Raw genomic sequence first — 19,306 nt, forward strand, 5'->3', positions numbered from 1 at the left:
AAATTTACGATAATAACCGACTTTTTACAGCACAGCAAAAGCTTGCGATGCGCATCTTTGAGCCCATAAAACCCTTGTCTCGTCCTGGCGACCGCTGTAGAAACTGGAGAGGTGACGCGACACGCTTGCGGTGCTCATTTGGCCACCTCGCCTATTCTACCTGGTAAGCGTGGCCTTAGATAGCCTGCACCTCGGCGGTGGAGGGTACAGGAGAAGGAAAAGGGAAGAGGAGGGGTACTGGCGAGGAGGTATGAACAAGAAGAAATAGGTTACGCCAGCGAGGAATTTCCCGACGGAGTGTTTTCATCGTACCCTCTCTGGCATGGTTGCAATGTAAATCTGCCCTGACCACACGAACTGGGATACCATCCTGCCATTCGTGACATTCTCTTATAACACAGCTACGCAACATAATACCGGCTTTTCTCCATTTTTCCTCGTCCATGGCCGCTCACCAAGTTTCATTCTGGATGTATTGTTCCTTTCAACTCCTGTACACCTAGCAGCTCTTTTCTCAGAACAATTTTTTCTCCCCTCGCGGACTGCCGTCACCTTGCCCGCGTTAAAACCGGCATCTCCCAGGACACTCGGAAGACTCGCTATGACTCGACTCACCGTGCTGTGACTTTTTCTCCTGGCCACGAAGTTCTTCTTTGAATTCCTGTGCGCATTCCCGGCTTATGCGAAAAATTCCTCACTCACTTTATTGGACCCTACATGATCATTGAGCAGACATCCCGTGTTAATTACCGCGTCTCGCCCCTTAGAACGCCATCTGATCACTGTTGCCGTGGGACAGAGATAGTGCATGTCTCTTGTTTGAAACCATATACTCGATGCATTTTGTAATACTACCGCGCGGCCATGCAGCCGCTTCCACAGCAAGTGGGAATTAGTGTGAGCGCAACACATGCCTGACTTTCATCTTCACCATCTCTAAATATCATCATTCTTTGCACATCTTCCTCATCTGTATATATCATCATCAACTGCAAAGCTTCATCTTCGTGTGGAGCTATGCTGGAATAAGGCGGTTCCTTATAATATATTGGGGCAGTTCATACAGCCTTTTATTCGGGCTGAGAGACTCTGCGAAGACATATTGCGGTCCATGATGATCACACAGACGGGCGATTAAGAGAAACGATTTAGGACTGATGGCAATGTAAGATAAGGGAGAAGTGCATAATAAACTCTCTCTACATTATATAGAGGTTGGCTACTAAGTATGTGCACAATTTGCCACCCATCTTTCCACGGTATCGATTTCGAAACTATCACGTATAGCATAAAGAGTGGGAGGTACCACTGCACTCATGGCCTTAGAAGAGCTGGCTAACAGATTATTCCATGCAGCCAGGAAGGTCAGCCTGCACCGACACGCCATTGTCCACCTTTAGTGCGAAAGCTTCACAATGCAGAAAATCGGCGATAGACTCCGCATTCTGTGAAGAACGGTTTTCAAGATTGTGAAGCAGCAGAAAGATAAAGGGGACGTCAAATAGAACCGAGAAACCTGTCGATCACCAAGTGTCAGTGTCGCAAAGACCAGGAAGATGGTTCTTGATAGGATTCAGCGAAGATTGTTTCTGAGTTGATCCCTTGGCATTATGTCCAGAAGTTTCTGAAAGACCTGTGGCTTCGTTCATATCCTCTGCTGCAAGAAAATGGTCTAACAGACACCACCAAGGAGAACAGGCTGAAATGCGCGAATAAACACCTAGCGTACTTCAAGTTGGCGTGCATTGAGGACGTGCTCTTCACTGAGGAGAACATATTCACTGTGTAAGTCACGTCAAACAGCCAGAACCATCGTCAGCTGCTGTCGACCACAGAAAGGATCTCAGAAGGGCGGAAGATGCATACTCCTTACCCCAAGTCCGTCATGCTTTGGGGTGACATTACCGGCAGTACCCCACTCATGTTCATCGACAAAGGCTCATGTTGATCGACCGCGTCCTACTATTGAAAAGAGATTTTGGAGAATACAGTGTGTCCCTGGAGCTCGCAGCACTTTCCTAAGAGTAGTGCAATCATCCAACTAGACAGGACCCCTATCCATGAGGCGAAAACAACGATGAAAGTTCGTGACTGCTTGGTCCCGGGACCCATGTCGAAGGATTTCTGGCCCTCGAATTCACCTGACCTCAATCCTTTGGACTTTTCTTTCTTGAGCGTATTGGAGGAAAAGGTCTCTGCTACTTCTCGGCAAAGTTTGGATTCCCTGACGTCTGCCTTGAGCAAGGCCTGGGACGAACTTGACTAATACAACCTGCACGCCACCATCGACTTCGTGAAGCGTCTCCAAGCTTTGCGTGAAGGCTTAAGTAGGACATTTTTAGCAATTTCTTGTTTAGTCGTTACATTTTAGAGCGCAGCTTTCAGGCGCCCATTCCTGCGTTGAGTGTCGGCGTGCCTCGGCGTCATACATCGTAACCAAGCAAACGAGCGCAGCGAAAGATGAAAGCAAAAGTGTAGCGGGAGATGAAAAAAAGAGAGCGCGAGGAGGACAGTGGAGGAGGAGGTTACAGTAAAAGCATGAGGCGGTAAAGTGGAGGAGGAGCGGAGGGAAACGGCTTGCCCACACGCTGAGTTGTCGGCGGCCACGGCATTCTCAGCCGCATGGGCGATCTCATCTGCGCGTGTTTGACACTGTTCCAGCAAGAGGCGAAGGCGAGCTGCTACGAGTAAGGCTCGATGTGACGCTCCCTTGGGTGTTGTCGCCGCTGACACTGGTGGCCTGATTTCCCCACGACGAAGGGCCGCTCTAGTCATTAGTGGAACGAAAGCGCGACAAGAAAAGCATAGTGCCGCGTAAGACGGGCAGTGCAGTGACGATGGCTACAATATGCAGGGGTGCAACAGCTGTGCCAATTGCGCCATTTTGATACAATTTCGTATTTTTGCACTGAGCTGCGCCAAAACCGTGATATATGTTGAAATTGCGCCACGCTACGTCAAAATGCCCAACCAGCCGCGAAATTTCTTAGTTACTCTAGATTTAGAGGGAAACAAAGGCCGCGTTGGCAACCTGCAGCTTGGACATCGCCATTCAATCCAGTTCGATCCATCAGCACAAAGGAGATCCTGTATCCAAACAAATGCCCAGATGAGACATTGGCGTGTTTGGTGGTGGGCGCCGAAGAACGTTTTTGCTGCTGGTTGCAGTGTTGCGTGTTGTATATGCAGTAAAATCTCGCGGAGACACGGAGTGCGTGTTGCTTGCAGTAACGAAAGCAGTTCGCCATTGCTGCATTGACTCAACAAGATCTTCGCCGTATCTGTGCACGCGCTCACAAGCAGAGCAGGTACGAATACTCCACGGGAAACTCACTTGTACGATACAGCAAGCGACTCGGCACTGACGGCGTTAGCTTTGTAGGCGACGCAATGCACAAAACTAGCAAGGGTTCAGTTCCATGCAGCAACAGGCACCGCGTTGCAATGAGACTGTGCTGATTTTCACTGAACACTCACACAGACACAACCTGGATATAACGAAATTGACAAATTCCCAAAAAGCTTCGTTATAAAGAGGATTTCGTTATATGCAGGTTCGTCACGAAAATTCGAAAATCAAGCGCTTACCGTATTTACTCGATTCTTACCGCTTACCGATGGCGTCGTAGCATTGTATATTATAGGCTCATTTATAGTCCGACGTTACCGGCGCGCAGGCCAGTGTCGTTTGCCGCCAGTCATGCTACGCCGGTTGAGCTGCGCCAGCCAAAACGCCATTTCCTCTGTGCTCCGACGCGCGCGCCGTCGCCTGTTATCTTCAGCGCATGCGCAGAACGATCCCAAGCCCGCTCGCCACTTTGAACGGCTGTCTGCGACTGTCGGCGAAGCGGCGTGGGCGCCTTTATTTCTTGACGCGAAATGGCATCGTGGGTCGGCGCGACCAACGCGCGAGTGGGTCAGGAGCCAATTCGGCGCTGGGCGCGTTGGAAGCCGCCGGTTACATTGGTTGCGCCGGTGCGCTCGACTGTAGAGGGGGTCGTTTTCGCCAACGTGACTGTAGCGTAATCAAAGAGTGGCGCTGCCAGCGCGTTGAAAAAAAAGGGGGGGTTTTTTCTTCGCCAACATCAACTAGAAAAGGAGAGTGCCGGCTTGGTAGGCTCGGCCAGCTGCAGCAAGCGGCGGGATCAGGTTTGAATGAAGGGAGGGGGAAAGGTCCCGCCCGCAGCGGCAAGATCGCCGGGTCGAGGGATGCAGGCCAGCCTTGCGCACGCTCGCACGCACACGTGTGCTCGTTCTCGCCTCGCAGTCGCCGTGAATTCGAGCGCGCCAAGCGCGCTGCCGCCGCTTTGCATTCCGTCGCGGCGGAGAAGGTGCTTCCGGTTGCTGCTCGCGCAAAAATGACAAAATTCGGGGCGAAATCTCTAGGTTGTCGGCGGGGAAAATTCGTTATTTCGAGGGGGTCGTCCGCTGCCACTTCGTTATGTAGAGGTCTCAAATACATGTGCTTCTATGGAGTAACGACAGGGAATAGAAAAACTTCGTTATATCCCGGAATTCATTATATGGAGGTTTGTTATAAGCAGGTTTAACTGTGTGTATATATATACACACAGTCGACTCTTGCTATAACGAACCCTGATAATCCGACAAAAGAAGTCCCATTTTATCTGAAGTCCATAATATCCGAAATCGTAATAGTATCCGAAACTGGAGGCCATGTTTTGACATATCCGAATCGTCGCGACACATGGTAAAAAAAAGAAAAAAAAACTGAAAGGGAACCACTCGCGAAGAAATGCATGTGCACTATCCACATGTTTGGTGGAAAAAGTTGCGTGCAGTGCACTGCTGGGGTGCGATCGAAGTCGTTGTTTGAAGCGCGCGTTGAATTTCACCGTGCGCGACCTAGGTCAACCCTGCATGGCGAAACTGAATGCGCGCTCCAAACAACAATCTCTGATCTGAAGTGAAGGCGCGAAAACGACGACGGACGAAGAGAGAGCACACACACACAGGGCGTCTTCGTCCGTCGTCGTTTTCGCGCCTTCGCTTCAGATCATGCTTAACCAACACGCCCAACTATCCATCCTAACAATCTCTGATTGCAACCCTGCCCTCTCCTACGCTGCTAATGTGAATTACCTTTGTACTCGTGTAATGAACACACTTTTTTTCCCAGAAATCCAATGCAAAGTTGGGGGATGCGTTTATTATGCCGGGTAAATATAATGGCGTTTTATGAGCACGCCTTCTTTGTGAAACTGCTCCAAATTTGGGATTTAGTGCTTAAAAACGGAGTTTTTTTTTTTTTTTTTTCCTTGAAAAATTGCTCCAAATCCTATTTTGGCTGTTGCACCACTGGATATGGCGCCAGAGTAGCGCGCGTCGTCTGTATTGAAACAAAGCGCTGTATGAGTGGAGGTCTGTCTGCAGCAGCTGCTGTGAATCGCGCCCAATGTGAATTGCGCCAAAGCGTTACCCATGCGTTGCCTCTTGTGATCTACCGATTAGCGAGGCAGTTGTGCCACATTTCACTCCGTTTGCAATGTACCGCACGAGACAGATTGTCTGCGCCAGCTCACTACTCACAGCGGTCTCTTCCTAATATAAACCGTGTACCTATGTAATCATAATACAAAATATTGACACTCGAAATGATAACACATATAGAGCTGCACTCAAATTTCGCATTAGTGAGTATCGTAATCGTCGGTGATATTTTGCTTGTTTTAGTTAGAAAACAAATGCTGGTAAAAAAGAACATTTTTTCCTTTTGAACATAACAGCTTTGAACTTGTGCACATACTTAATAGCCACCCTGCATATAGAGTTAAACCTGCTTATAACGAATCTACATATAATGAATTGCTGGATATAACAGTTTTTCTATTCCCCACCGTTACTCCATAGAAGCACATGTATTTGAGACCTCTACGTAACGAAGTGGGAGCAGGAGACCCTCTCGAAATAATGAATTTTCCCCGCCAACAACCTAGAGATTTCGCCCGAAGTTTTGTCATTTTTGAGCGAGCAACAACCAGAAGCACCTTCTCCGCCGCGATGGAATGCGAAGCGGCGGCGGCGCACTTGGCGTGCTCAAATGCACGGCGACTGCGAGGCGAGAGCGAACGCACGTGTGCATGCGAGCGGGCGCGAGGACCTTTACCCCTCCCTTTTAGGGGGGAGGAGGTTGTACTTGAATCTAACCCACACTTTTTTTCCGATAAAACAGGTCCAAAAATTGCCTGCGCGTTAGAATCGAGTATGACCCTAAATTTGCGCTACCATATCGCCATCGGCATTTCAATATGGCCACTTCCTACGCACTTCGAGCCTAGCTCCTGTAACTTTGACCATGTGCTGTAGTACGTGTGCTTAGGCATTAAGTCTGCCAATTTAGTTAAACAGCGAATGTTTACAAGTTTATACGGCTGATAAAACTACTAGTAGCCTTACTTCGTATAGCTGTCTTCTAATTTGCTGTCGCAATCAGTACTTCGCCTTGCGGGCGAAACTGGGATTTTTTTGTTCATCGCAACTTTAGTGTATTGGGAGTAAATCTTGAGCGACAGTTGTATTTCTGTATGAAAGCATGAGGTGCGCGGTACTGTAAAGGATTTTTTTTTTCCCTCTCTTTTGGTCACGGAAAACGGATGCGCATTACAATTGAGGGCGCGTTAGAACTGAGTAAATACGGTAAGCGTTTCTTTTTTTGAATTTTTTGTGCCGAACCTGCATATAACGAAATCCTCTTTATAACGAAGTTTTTCGGAAATTTGTCAATTTCGTTATATCCAGTTTTAACTGTATATATAGACAGCACCTCCCACACACCAGAATCCTGGATAAATGCCTGCCACTGCTGAAGCCGTATCCATAAAGTTTTGTGATGACTGTGTCAGACCATCCTTTAAGTACCTGTCAAATGCGCGTTCACACAAAGACTTCTTTCGGCTGTGTGGGACTTCTTCACTGACGAATATCTGGAAACTGGTGCTCTTGTGACAATTCTCTTAAAGTAGATGCATTTTGTGCACTGAGTGGCTTCAATCTCACAATCCCCGCTGTAATGCCTGGTGGCGATGTGGGTATTGTGATAAATAAATAAATAAAATAGAAATTGCAATACATGCATGAGCTTATGTAATTAGCGAAAATCTTGCTACTGATTGTCACCACGGCTTTGGGGGCCCAGCTCTGCTCTGTTGACAAAGACGATTATCTTAGGTTACGTCTACAAAAACCAGGTTGCAGTCGTCGCTGAAGCACTTCATATAGTAAACTCTACGGTCGGCCATGCTTTCGTGTAAATAGTCGTGTGCATTATTGAGCAAGATAATTGTTCAGTATCGTTCGCACCAAGCCTGTAGCCGGGGGGGAGGGGGACATATCCTACAGCGCTGAGTACATTGGCCGAACGGTCCACCGCGTAGCATCACTCAAGAGCTGAGGACGCCGCACCCGACAGTCGGCACCTGATAAACAGCGAGGGGTGGCTTCAGTAAGACGATCCGCTAACGCAAAAGTTTTGCCTTTAACAAAACTACCGTTTTTGCAGCTGCGCTCCCGACTTTGCCGCAACTGTGACCCCCCCCCCCCCCCCTTTTTTAGCCACAACTCTACGCACGGCCTGCTTCACGCTGTCATGCTGGCCCTGCGCATGGGATTACTATTAATAAAATAGTATTTCAAAAGTCACATAATTTACATACTGGAATTTTTACCAAAAATAATTACTGAAAAATTATTGCTTCTCTCAAATAGTCGAGGCCTTCAGCAAGTGTAGGGAGCAGTGCATTCACTATGCGACTGTTTTTTCTCGTTCAGGTTAGTCATCATCATTCAATCCGCAGTGATGATCGTTGCTTGGTGATTTTGCCGTGCCCACGTAGATGTGTACATATTTGTTATGAGTGTTTCTGTGTATGCAAACTTCTTGTGTGCAGAGATGTTGAGGAAAATGCCGGACCCACAGTGGAAGAAATGTTTGAAACTATTATAAAAGGGCAGAAAGCTATCGGTTCTGACATCGCTGAGATCAAAACTCACCTGGACAAGACCGATTCAGCAATAAAAGCTTTTTGTGAGCGATTAGTAGACTTAGAAGACAAGGTCAAAGAGTTGTGTTGGGGATGAATTGAATGCATCTGTGACTAGTATACAAGGTGCGCTCAGGTCCCAGCAAGCAAAAATAGTTGACCTCAAGGATCGAAGCCGTAGGAGCAATCTTGCTGTGTTCGGCATTCCAGAAGAACCAAACGAATCTGAAGCTGTCTTGCACAACAAAGTAATTAAGAATGTCTTCGAGCAAAAATTGGAAGGAAAGTGCGTATCAATCGCTAGAATTCATAGAGTAGGAAAACCTCCCGAAAAGCGGCCTATAATTCTTTACTTTCAAGATTATAATGAAAAGGAGGCAGTCTTGAGGAATGCTAAAAAATTGGAACTAGCATAAGCCTTCAAAATGACTACTGCGCAGATACGCTGCGAAAAAGGAAATTGCTCTGGGACGGTGGGAAACAAGATAAGAATATGGGCAAGAAGGTATCCCTCGTACAGGATAAGATCCGCATTGACAAACAACTGTATTATTGGGACGATGCTTCAAACTTGCGCAAGGCATTGTCGAAGACCAACTCCTTTATCTCAACAAGCTAGCTACTAAAGGATCGCGAGTTTCATCTGCTTGTATTTAACGCTCAGAGCATTGTCAATAAAACAGAAAAATTGAAAACGCTTCTTTTGTCATAGTAATCCTCAAATATTTGTTATAACTGAAACTTGGCTTCATGATCAAATTGGTGATGACGAAGTTGCGCCGCCGGGCTACAGGCTGTACAGGCGTGAAAGGGTTCCCGTGGTGGTGGCATTGCGGTGATAACAAAGGATAGTATTGAAGTTACTGTTGCTGACCAAGTCTGCGATCATGAAAGTCTGCTTCTAAGGGTGTCACTACAAGGTGACACGTTCCTTGTGTGCACTGTTTACCGACCTCCAAATACTGATGACTTGTTTTTGAGCAGGCTATATGATCACCTACTAAAATTCTGGGACAAAAACCTAATTATAACCGGAGATTTTAACCTGCCATCCATTGATTGGAATAACAAGCAGTATGGATATTCTGTAGCGGCGGACGCTCTAACTGATCTAATGCTTACCTTTAATCTTGACCAGATCGTGACAGCTTGCACCCGTGGAAATGCAATTCTGGATCTTCTATTTATTTCTGAAAAATTTAGCTCGGGAACAGTACAGGTTGAACCTGGAATTTCAGACCATAACCTGATATATTTCTGCTGGACTAGATATACGGAGATGCAAAAGGACAAAATTCCTCCAGCTACAGTAAAAGACTATAATAGTGCCGATGACACAGCAGTAATTGATTATTTAGAAGAGCATCTTGTCGTTAGCACCAACAACGTTGAAAGTTTGTGGCAACAGTTTTATTGTGCAGTTAAGTTCTGCATTCAACATTTCATACTGTCAAAAAGACTGCAAAAGCACCGTACAAACCCCTAGATTAGTCGGGAGATAATTCAAACCAAAAGAAAAATTAAGCGCCTGAGAAAGAAGCACAAAACATTCACTCCACAATTTATGCAGCTAAAGCATGATCTGCAAAGTAAAGTAAAACAAGCAAGAAACAACTTTTTTAGCAGCACTATTGCCGACTTCAGTAATCCTAGCAAGTTCTGGCGCTACCTCAGTCAAAGTAAAAAGGAGATTAAGAAAGTCAAAGTTGATGATAATATTCTGGATGACCCAACTTCTATTGCAGAGACGTTTAATCAGTACTTTCAATCTGTTTTTTCAATACGTGACGAATATAACCTGCCAAATGTTTCTCCTGTATTAGAAAATGAGTTGGATATAACTAATGAGGGGGTTCTTGCCATGCTATAAAGCTAGATAATAAGAAGTCCACTGGCCCTGACCGACTGTCAAATTCATTTTTAAGGCGCTATGCTCAGCAAATCTCAAATTTTTTGACCACACTGTTTAAATTTTCAATAACTTCTGGTGTCGTACCAGCTGACTAGCGTATAGCCCGTGTGGCGCCCGTCCATAAAGCCGGTGATCGGCTACTTCCTAAAAATTACCATCCTGTTTCTGTTACTAGTAGTTGTTGTAAGCTTTTGGAACACATAGTGGTGAGTTTTATTCAGGAATTCGTTATTAACAACAATATTTTGTCTCATCAGCACGGCTTTCGAAAGGGTCTATCTACAACCACACAGCTTATTTCAACGGTACACGAGATATAGAGTGTACTTGACCAGTCCGGTCAAATTGACATTCTGTTTTTAGACTTATCGAAAGCCTTCGATAGAGTGCCTCATGGAAAATTATTGTATAAATTAGAGTGTATAGGGTTACCTTTGTACATTATTCAGTGGATTGCCTCGTACCTAGCCGATAGAAAGCAGTTTGTGGAAATTGATCATTGTCCGTCTAGAGCGCTGTCTGTTACCTCGGGCGTTCCACAAGGGAGTGTTTTAGGTCCGCTATTGTTTCTCCTTTATGTTAATGATTTGGTGGATGTAGTGCCTCATGATGTATCCATAAGTATGTTTGCTGATGATTGTGCTGTTTTTAAGAAAATATCATCCACAGATGATCATTTCTTGTTGCAAAAAACTCTTTTGGCAATCGATGATTGGTGTATGCATTGGGGTATGGTATTGAATTCGGAGAAAACTGTACTTTTACTTGTCACAAAGAAAAAATGTCCTAGTTCTTTTTCTTATGAACTCCATAACCAGCCTGTATTAGAAGTTTCCCAATATAAGTACTTAGGCATGACTCTAACTAATAAGCTTGCTTGGTCAGAGCATATATTGGACATTGTTTCATCAGCCCTGCGAAAGCTGTGGTTCCTTAAAAGAAAACTTAAACATGCTCCAGTCAGTACCAAAATGTTAGCTTACAATACATGTATTCGGTCAAAACTAGAGTATGCTGCTGAAATTTGGGATCCTCATTTTAAGAAAGATATTATGCAACTCGAAAGAGTCCAAAGAAAGGCAATCAGATTTATTTTGGGGAGATATAGAAGGCAAGGTTCGCCATCCTTATTGATGCAGAAGTACCATGTGCCGACTCTTGAGGCTCGCCGGAAAATTAGTCGTCTTGGTTTTCCTCAAAATTGTCTTGCAAGGAAAACTAAGTTAATACTTCCAAATTGTATAAAACCTTTAACTACAAGGACAACTAGACATAGCCATGAATACTCTTTATCACCAATTTTCGCTAGAACCGATGCACACAAGTACTCTTTTTTCCCACGAACACACTGGTGTCTGAATGGAATTCTTTGCCCCGAAAGGTTTTTGAATCCGCCGATTTTATGAATGAACTCGAGTCTCACATTGTAAGCTTCAGTGGTTGAACATTGTTACGGTCTTTGTGTTCTCTTGATTTTTGTTGTTGTTTATCTTCGTTACATTGTATTTATCCTTTGTAGCCCCTCCTGCGAGGGCCAAATTACTGGCCTGCAGTATTGTGTAAATAAAAATAAATAAAAATAAAAAGTGCCCCCCCCCCCCCCCCCCTCCGAAAAACATTCCTGGCTATGGGCTTGGTTCGCACGAGTGCCTCTTATGCAAAAGCCTTTCCCAATCCTTGAGCTTTATGCCATGTGTGGTCACGACGCAGGCACGGAGGCCTTCGAGTTCACGGCCCTGCTGCACCCTTACTGGCGCATGGCAGACGTCCGTCGGTGCACGCTGTCCGGCTGTCACGGCGTTGTCTACGTTGACAAGGTGCGAGAAACTGTTGGCATCCAATTGCACTGAGATTGACATGCACCTCTACGTGCTTGACGGTTCACAATCAATCCGCATTGCTTCCACTTGGCATCACTAAGTGTCCACAGTGAAGCGTTGCACTGCCAGCAAATCACTCAGACCAACTTTTTTTCAACATCTTAGCGATACTGGATGCACAGGAGAACTTCTTTAGTGTAGCACTACCAGTACGAGGATGCAGAGAAAGGAAAAACACACGCACAGCGCTAAACTCCAACAGTGATTTTATTTCCGGGAAAGAACGACACTTTTATACTATGCACTATATGTCACAAGCACGTGTTCACTTAAAGTGCTAACAAAATGCACGCCGAAAGTTAAACTTGACAAACAATCCACACTCCCACGCTCTAACACGCTGTAAGCCTCAACCCTCAAGTACCTTAGTACCTATTAAACCAGTCATTGTGTGTAGTGCCAGCCGATAAGTAATGTGGTTTTGCAGTTTTCACGCACAAATCGTTTTTATCGAAGGCCAACGAGGTCATGTCATTCGTTCTTGGGCAACATAAAGGCGTTTCTTTGACCAAGGTCAAAGGGTGAGCAGTCGAAATGTGCAGGAAAGTGACCACGATGAGATTGTAAAGGTACCGAAAAGAGCACTAATAACGTGTTTAGAGGTATTTTAACGCAAAAGCATTTTACGCCCCATTACGCGAAAATCCATCGGCGTAGTCTGCCTGATCAAAAGATGATACCAAAAATGGCCGACGGTGCAAAGAGTAAACACGTCACAAAATGCTTGGTCTGATGTCAAATTTCTCAGGGAGGTTTGTGTAAAGAAGTGAATTCTTGGTTTTGAAAAGAAAATTTGGTAAATCTTGGTCTGGGCGGGAATCGAACCCTGGCCTCCGGGGTGTGAGATGAGCATGCTTCCCCGACGCCACAGCGGCTCTACGGTTCTCATTGCCTAAAGGCATGGAGGAAAGAAAACGGTAGGAAGGAGCATATCGCAATGCGATTGAAGCCGAGTGTGGTGGCCCAACATGTGGTGAAAGCGTCGGAGCACGGAAGATATGTCAGAGGGCGTGGTAAGTTTTAGTACACCCGGTTGATTTTTTTTTTTTTCGATAGCCTTTTGAAACCATTTTAAACTCTTCAAATAAACAAAAACAAAACCAAGGGGGGGGGGGGGGGGGAACAAGGAAAAAACTTTTTCCTTCCTCCATGGGAGCAGCTGCCGGCTGAGCACATACCGAATAAAAACTACCGGTAACAAACGTCTCGGCAAATCTCTATTTTGCTCAGTTATCACGACACAACAGGTCACATGTTGGACCACCACTGTGGCTTCAAGGAGTGTTTGCTTGCCAAGGCTACAGTGTACTAGAATATGGCAGTCAAGCGACCGTCGGGGGCTGCGCATTGACAGAGCTGTCACAGTAGGCTGCAAACGTAGCAGCGGCGCTGCAATCGCCAACTACGCTATTCCCCTTGACAACACGTGCGCGAGATTTGGCCTAGGCATGCTGTTTCGGCTACGTGCTCCTTTATTTTGTGCGTGTTTTTCGACATAGTTCATGTATGAACAGTGACTCCTTGCTTCAGCAATGGGTAAGCAACGCTTGAACCATTGCTACGCCCCTGGATGTAGCACTGGATACACTCGAGCGGACGCTACAAAGAAGCCCTCGCTTTTCATGGCACCTGCGGACCCTGAACGATGGAGCCTATGGCAGCGGAACTTGCACAGAACGGATAAAGAACTTGCGGAGGATTGTGCACTTTACGAACTACACTTTGAGCCGCAATGTGTTGTGAGGGACTATGTGCACATAATCAACGGCGAAGAAGTTCGTCTACCGCGAGGAAAGCCTACGCTTTCGTCAGACGCCGTGCCAACAATTTTACCGAATGCCCCGGCGTACTTGAGAAAGCGCGTGGTACCGAGAAGGAACATGAGAAACCATAAGGCTGAAGAGATCAACAGACCAGCTAAAAAGGTACTGTTCTCGAGTGCTGGCGAGCGTCAGACTAGACGAGCCTACTGATGTTTGTGAGACAGTTTGTGTGTACGAGCACGAAAGTGGTGATGTAAATTCTATTGTGACTGTCGCGGCGCTTAAGAATCTCACCCCGCCTAATAAGCGCTGGGTTCTGCATGAGATGCATGACGCGGAAGGAATTTGTTTCACTTCGTGCACATTTGATGCCGTCACAGGTGAAGTGAGAGTCGAAAGGGCCGAATTTTGCACAGAGGATAGCTCTAGTGGTTTTCGTGTGAAGACATTTTCACGTGGTAAGCTGGTGGCAGAATCGTCGCTGACAACAGTGCAGGACGCAATAGATGCTTTGCAACAAGCCAGTGAGATGGATCTGTGTAAGGGTGCTGCGGCGAACGACGAGATCCTTTTGACGAGCAGTCTTACAGACCGCTTGTGTAACCAAGTAGAAAACAAGTGTAAAGCCGCTTTCAGCATAAATTTTCTTAATAGAACGACCAAGGATGGAACTCGGTGCGTTGCGTGCAAATATTTGGGAAAAGCACTTCTGGCCCGCTGGTCATGTCTCCTAAGTCGGAAGTCGCCAAAATGTGCACCAAAGAGACCACCGCAGAAGTTGCAAGCATGCATGCGCAATAACAAGCGCCTTACATCAAAGATACCGAAGCTCAGCGAAGACCTCAGTAAGATGAAAGCCGATAGTGCTGCAACCAAAGAAGTGCTTGCCGAAAAGATTAAGCATCTCTCATCAAAGCAGCAGCTTGCTGTTCGGCAGTGTTTTGAAGCTTCAAGGAGGAAAAGTTCACGTGGGATGATCTACGACAAAGAGTACATTTTGGGAGTGTGTACTACTTAAAATGGGGGGGTGTAGCCCAAAACTTTACAAATACATGCGAAAGCAGGCAATTCTAACCCTGCCAAGTGAAATGACTAAGGAAATGCACAGCTGAATACTGGAGTGGTTATGGGTTTAATGAACAAATGCTTATCGTACTAAAAAAGAAAACAGTGCCACTAGATGAACTTCACAGGCATGGAGGCATTATTATTGATGAAATCAAGCTCTCCGAGCACCTTTCAGTGACCACAGGAAGAAAAATTGAAGGTTTTGTCGACCTTTGAGCATACACACCCGAGGACCAAAAGACCTTGCCATGCAATCGTGGCCTTGTTGTAATGTTTGTGCCCCTGGTTGGCAGTTGGACGCAGGTGCTTGGTGTCTTTGGTAGCCATGAGAATGTCAAGGGTGAATTGCTTGCAAAAATTTTGCTTGAGGCCACAGTACTTGCAGAAAAAGCTGTGCTTCTTATCGACTATATAACGTGTGATGCAGCCTCTTGGAATAGGAAGATGTGGAGAGTTTTTAATATAAATGTATCAATGAAAGAAGTTATCTGCAAAAAGCAACACCCAGTTGACAGTAGCCGGTTCCTTTATTTTTTTTATTTTATTTTATTTATTTATTATTTTTTTTTTTCTGACTTCCCTCATCTTGTCAAGAATATTTGCAACCGGCTTCTAGGCACGACTTTCAAGACAACGGATGGACAGGTGTCCATACAGTTTGTGAAGAAAGCCCTCACGCTTGACAACAGTGCACTTGCAATGAAGGCAATGCCTGGCATGTCAAATGTTCATGTTGCACCGAACAACTTCGAAAAAATTGAGAGTGTGTTATGATTTTCAGTTTTTGGACAGGGACCTCTGCAAGCATTCTTTCTTTATCAGACACAACGCGAGAGAAGCTGTGGCAGCATAGAAGCTACTGCAAACTTCTTTTTAAGAATGAAGTCACTGATTGCTGTAATGACTTCTAGGTATCCAGCAGAAGCGCTCGCACCCAGTTCTACCGGTGTACAAAAGATCCAAAATATGCTTGATTTTCTGAACACATGGGAGCGTCACACTGACAAGAGGCATTTTCTCAGTGACTCAACTGCAGAAGGACTAAGGCCGTACTCGCAAACGAAACTTAAGTAGGCCGTCAATAAGTGCGGGGAAAGTACTAAGGTTAGGAAAGTTTTAGGAGAGCACTTCAAAAACAACACTTGAGTATCACTTTCGAAAGTAACACTTTTTGGGTCAAGTATGTCATCTGGTGTTGAGGGTACATAAATAATTTATGTGTACGATTGGTTCAATCATAAAAAAAAATTCTTTACAGCAGATTACTGCAAATATAAATGTTGCAGTGCTTGCATGCGCATTCTGCTGAGTAAAACGCAAAGAACTATTTGGTTTTAGCGCTTTACTTCAACTCGTGTGCCCGTAAGTTCACATTGGTTCTCGCAGCCACTGTGGTTTGTGTCACCGTCCCGCCTTTTTTGTTTTTCTGAAAGCATGAGGTGTTTGTACGTAGAGAGTGTGTGTGTATTGTCTTTTCAACCCGCGCGGATGATGGAAAAAAAGAAAAACTTTTCCGAAGAACGCACCATGCCCCTGGAGCTCATTTCACACATTAATTAAATAATGAAATTAATTAAACGATTGATTGATTGATTAATGTGGTTTATTGGTGCAAGGGCCAGATTTGGCCAACGAGCGCCAAGGCAAATTAATTATTAATTAAATAATTATAAATCAACATTAACGACACCCCCGGTGACAACCTGAAAGGGTCCGGTGCCGTAGAATCGCAGCGGTGGCACGGGTTGACCGCGTTCGTTGTGTTTTCGGGCCAGTGGCAGCATTTTCAACAGTCGTAGCACCGCTTGCTTGGAAAAGCGGTACCGCCCCGAGAATTCCGCGTCATTGTATACTTCCATGGGATTCTGTCGATCCCTAAGCTGTGGCTGTATGACGGCGCGTATTGGTATGTCTCATCATCCATAATGTCGTGCACACGTCCGGCGAAATCGGCAAAGTCGGTGAGGCTGCCGTAGCAGTCGGCCATCTTGCTTGCTAGGCGAGAGTAGCAAAAGTCGCACTTAAAGGCACACTAAAGAGAAACAGGAAGTTCAGCTGGAATAAAAGAGGGACCTTCAGGAATGCAAGCAGTTTTTGTTGGGGGCAAAAATATAAGTTATTAGCGGAGAAATTCGTAAACAAAGACAAAACATCTCTTCCTCAATTTCTCTCACCCCAGATTCGGCACTGAAGCAGTGTCGTCACAGATTTCATTGCTGTCAGCGAATCAGAGGGCGCCATGATACGTCACCGCTTGCGTAAACGGCCGAGGCACTCGCTCCATCATAGGCTGCGTGGCTGCTGCGTTTGCGTTCGCTGCGACTTTTGCTAAAGTGTTCTGTGGCCGCGATGGATACCGTTGCTGACGCTGAACCTTGCAACGAAGAGCTCGCCAGGGAAGCAGGACTGCATTTGAGCGACTTCAGTGAAACTGAGTGCGAAATGATCCTCCGTGCTCGCACGGTTGGTGTTTCCGCGTACGATGGCGGTGAGCCACTGGCCACGCCGACAGAAAGCGAAGCCTCGTTTTTGTCGACACCAGGCGACAATGTTCCCGATAGAACAAGCGTAGAAAGTTCTGATAGAACAAGTGAACTCGGTATGGTTTTTTCCTAATTTTATTAATGACATTCAGCACTCACCAAGCCGCCAGTTTGTTGCTGCAGGGGCATCAGTAGGGGATTTGATGAAGGCGACATTGATGGGACAGCTGCTCGAGAAAGGACTGGCCTCTGGGGCACGCCAAGATACTTTCCGAAAGCAGGATTAGTATATACATAATCCGAGGACGAGAAATCCAGAGAGCACACCATCGGTTTCTCTGGCTCTTATGCCGTTTTATCATCGGCAGAGCACTGAGCCATTGCGAACGCCGGGGCTCATCGCGCGGCACCACATGATAGGACACAGTCGGGTCAACACTGCCCCTGAACAAGTGCCTTGCGCCGTTGATACAGCCCTCAACACTACACACACGAGGCATTTTCTGGCTGTTTCCCGCGAAGTCAACGTTTTTCGAGCCACGCAACACGCAACCAAACACTGCAGCACTGTAGAGCGGAACAGGTGCGCGCGATGATGCATGGAGCAAAAACGAAACTACGAAACTATCACGACCGCATGTAATGCCACGCCATTTTTTCTTATTACATATTTAATTTTGCGCTAAACTTGTACGTCCTCGCTTGAAACGGCTTAAAAAGTTGGCAAATGCTGTTTATGTATGTTTAAGGTGTATTTCATTTTGCGTTTTATTAACAACAATAAATCGTTTTCGACCAATCGCGGCCGGACTGCGTTTGTGATCTCCAACGTCACGAACGTGTAGTGCTTGAAATTCGAAAGGGCGTCAGCACCTATCCTTCAGTTTTTCGCTATTTTCTCGCTTATTAAACATCTGTTTGCGGTAAGAATGGTACGGCTGTGATCGTGAAAGGATAATCTACCATTTAAGCTAAACTTCCAGTTTCTCTTTAGTGTCCCTTTAAGGCTGCCAGTGGCTGTACTTTACTCTCCAGAACTCAAATGTCAATTAAAGTTTACCTTAAGTAGAAGATTTGTCTATGAACCCCGTTAAGCATCGACTGGCTACTTAAGTCGTAAGTTAAGGGAAAGTTCCGTTTGTGAATACGGGCCTAAGGGTAACACTGACAAGTACGCTCGAGCTTCTTGACTACTTGAACAAAAAAGTGGGTTTCAAATATTTGCTAACTTCAAGGCTTAGTCATGATAAAGTTGAGAACTTTTTTGGTGTAGTGAGACTTTCGTGGGGCTGCAAGAGTCATCCAATGCCGCAGCAGTTTCTACTGACTGTTCATTGTCTTTCTTTTTACAACTTGGCGCGAAGCGTCACGGGCAGCAATGTAGAGGATGATGTGATCAACTCTCTTCTTGAGGCAACCGACAGAGAAAACGATACCGCTAAGGGGGGAAAGTTTTTGGAGACAGTGAAGTTGTACACAGAGGAATATAAAGAGGTTCTGACTACATCTTTGCCAGCAGAAACTGATGAACACGTGTATCATGTGAAGAGAAGCGAGTCAAAATTAATATATTACATTTCAGGCTATGTGGCAAAAAAGTGCGTGCTGCCGACCAAATGTCCTGATTTTATTGCCCGCCTCTTGCTGTCAACTGAGCAAGGATGCTTGTTGGCTGCTTCTGCCTTTGTGCAATTCAAAGATCAGGGTGGTTTGTTGTACCCTTCAGTTGAACTTTTTACATTTATTATACGCGTAGAGGATGTTTTTACTAGTTGTTTCTCATAGGCGTATCTACCGGTGGGGGCAGGGGGGGCACTTGCCCCCCCCACTGTCAAAAGTGGGGGGCAAAGCATCCCATTTGCCCCTCCACTTTTGAAAGCGGGCACTTTCGGCTACACACTGGAAAGTCCAACAAAACTATAGCTGAAGCTAAATTTTATTTCTTAATAGAGTCACCACGTTAATAATACTTTTCTTTACTAAGTATCCCTGGTTTGGGCAGCGAGTATTGTGCCTCCTCGTGACGCGCTGTAGCGGGCGACGCGCGAGATTCGCCATACACGCTTGCATTGCGCAGAAGTCCTGGCGCTGGACAGTTCCCGCAGTTACAAATTACCGCCTAACCATGCTTGAAAAAATAAAACAATCGGCTTGATATATTTTACCTTCGGGCGAGGGGAGAGATACGGATAAAGTATTT

At 45.8% G+C, this 19,306-nt stretch overlaps 1 protein-coding gene across 4 annotated transcripts in view; it reads left to right on the forward strand.

Moving 5' to 3' along the window:
• Nucleotides 1–19,306, forward strand: part of LOC119433928 (suppressor of tumorigenicity 14 protein homolog) — a 261,357-nt gene that overhangs the window by 54,764 nt on the left and 187,287 nt on the right. For all 4 annotated transcript variants that reach the window (XM_049659322.1, XM_049659321.1, XM_049659323.1 and 1 more), the window contains one exon: nucleotides 11,623–11,729. In XM_049659322.1, the coding sequence (XP_049515279.1) occupies nucleotides 11,623–11,729 (107 nt within the window). The remainder of the gene's footprint in view (nucleotides 1–11,622; nucleotides 11,730–19,306) is intronic.

The sequence above is a fragment of the Dermacentor silvarum genome, chromosome 11, assembly GCF_013339745.2.
Source record: "Dermacentor silvarum isolate Dsil-2018 chromosome 11, BIME_Dsil_1.4, whole genome shotgun sequence".
NCBI lineage: Eukaryota > Metazoa > Arthropoda > Arachnida > Ixodida > Ixodidae > Dermacentor > Dermacentor silvarum.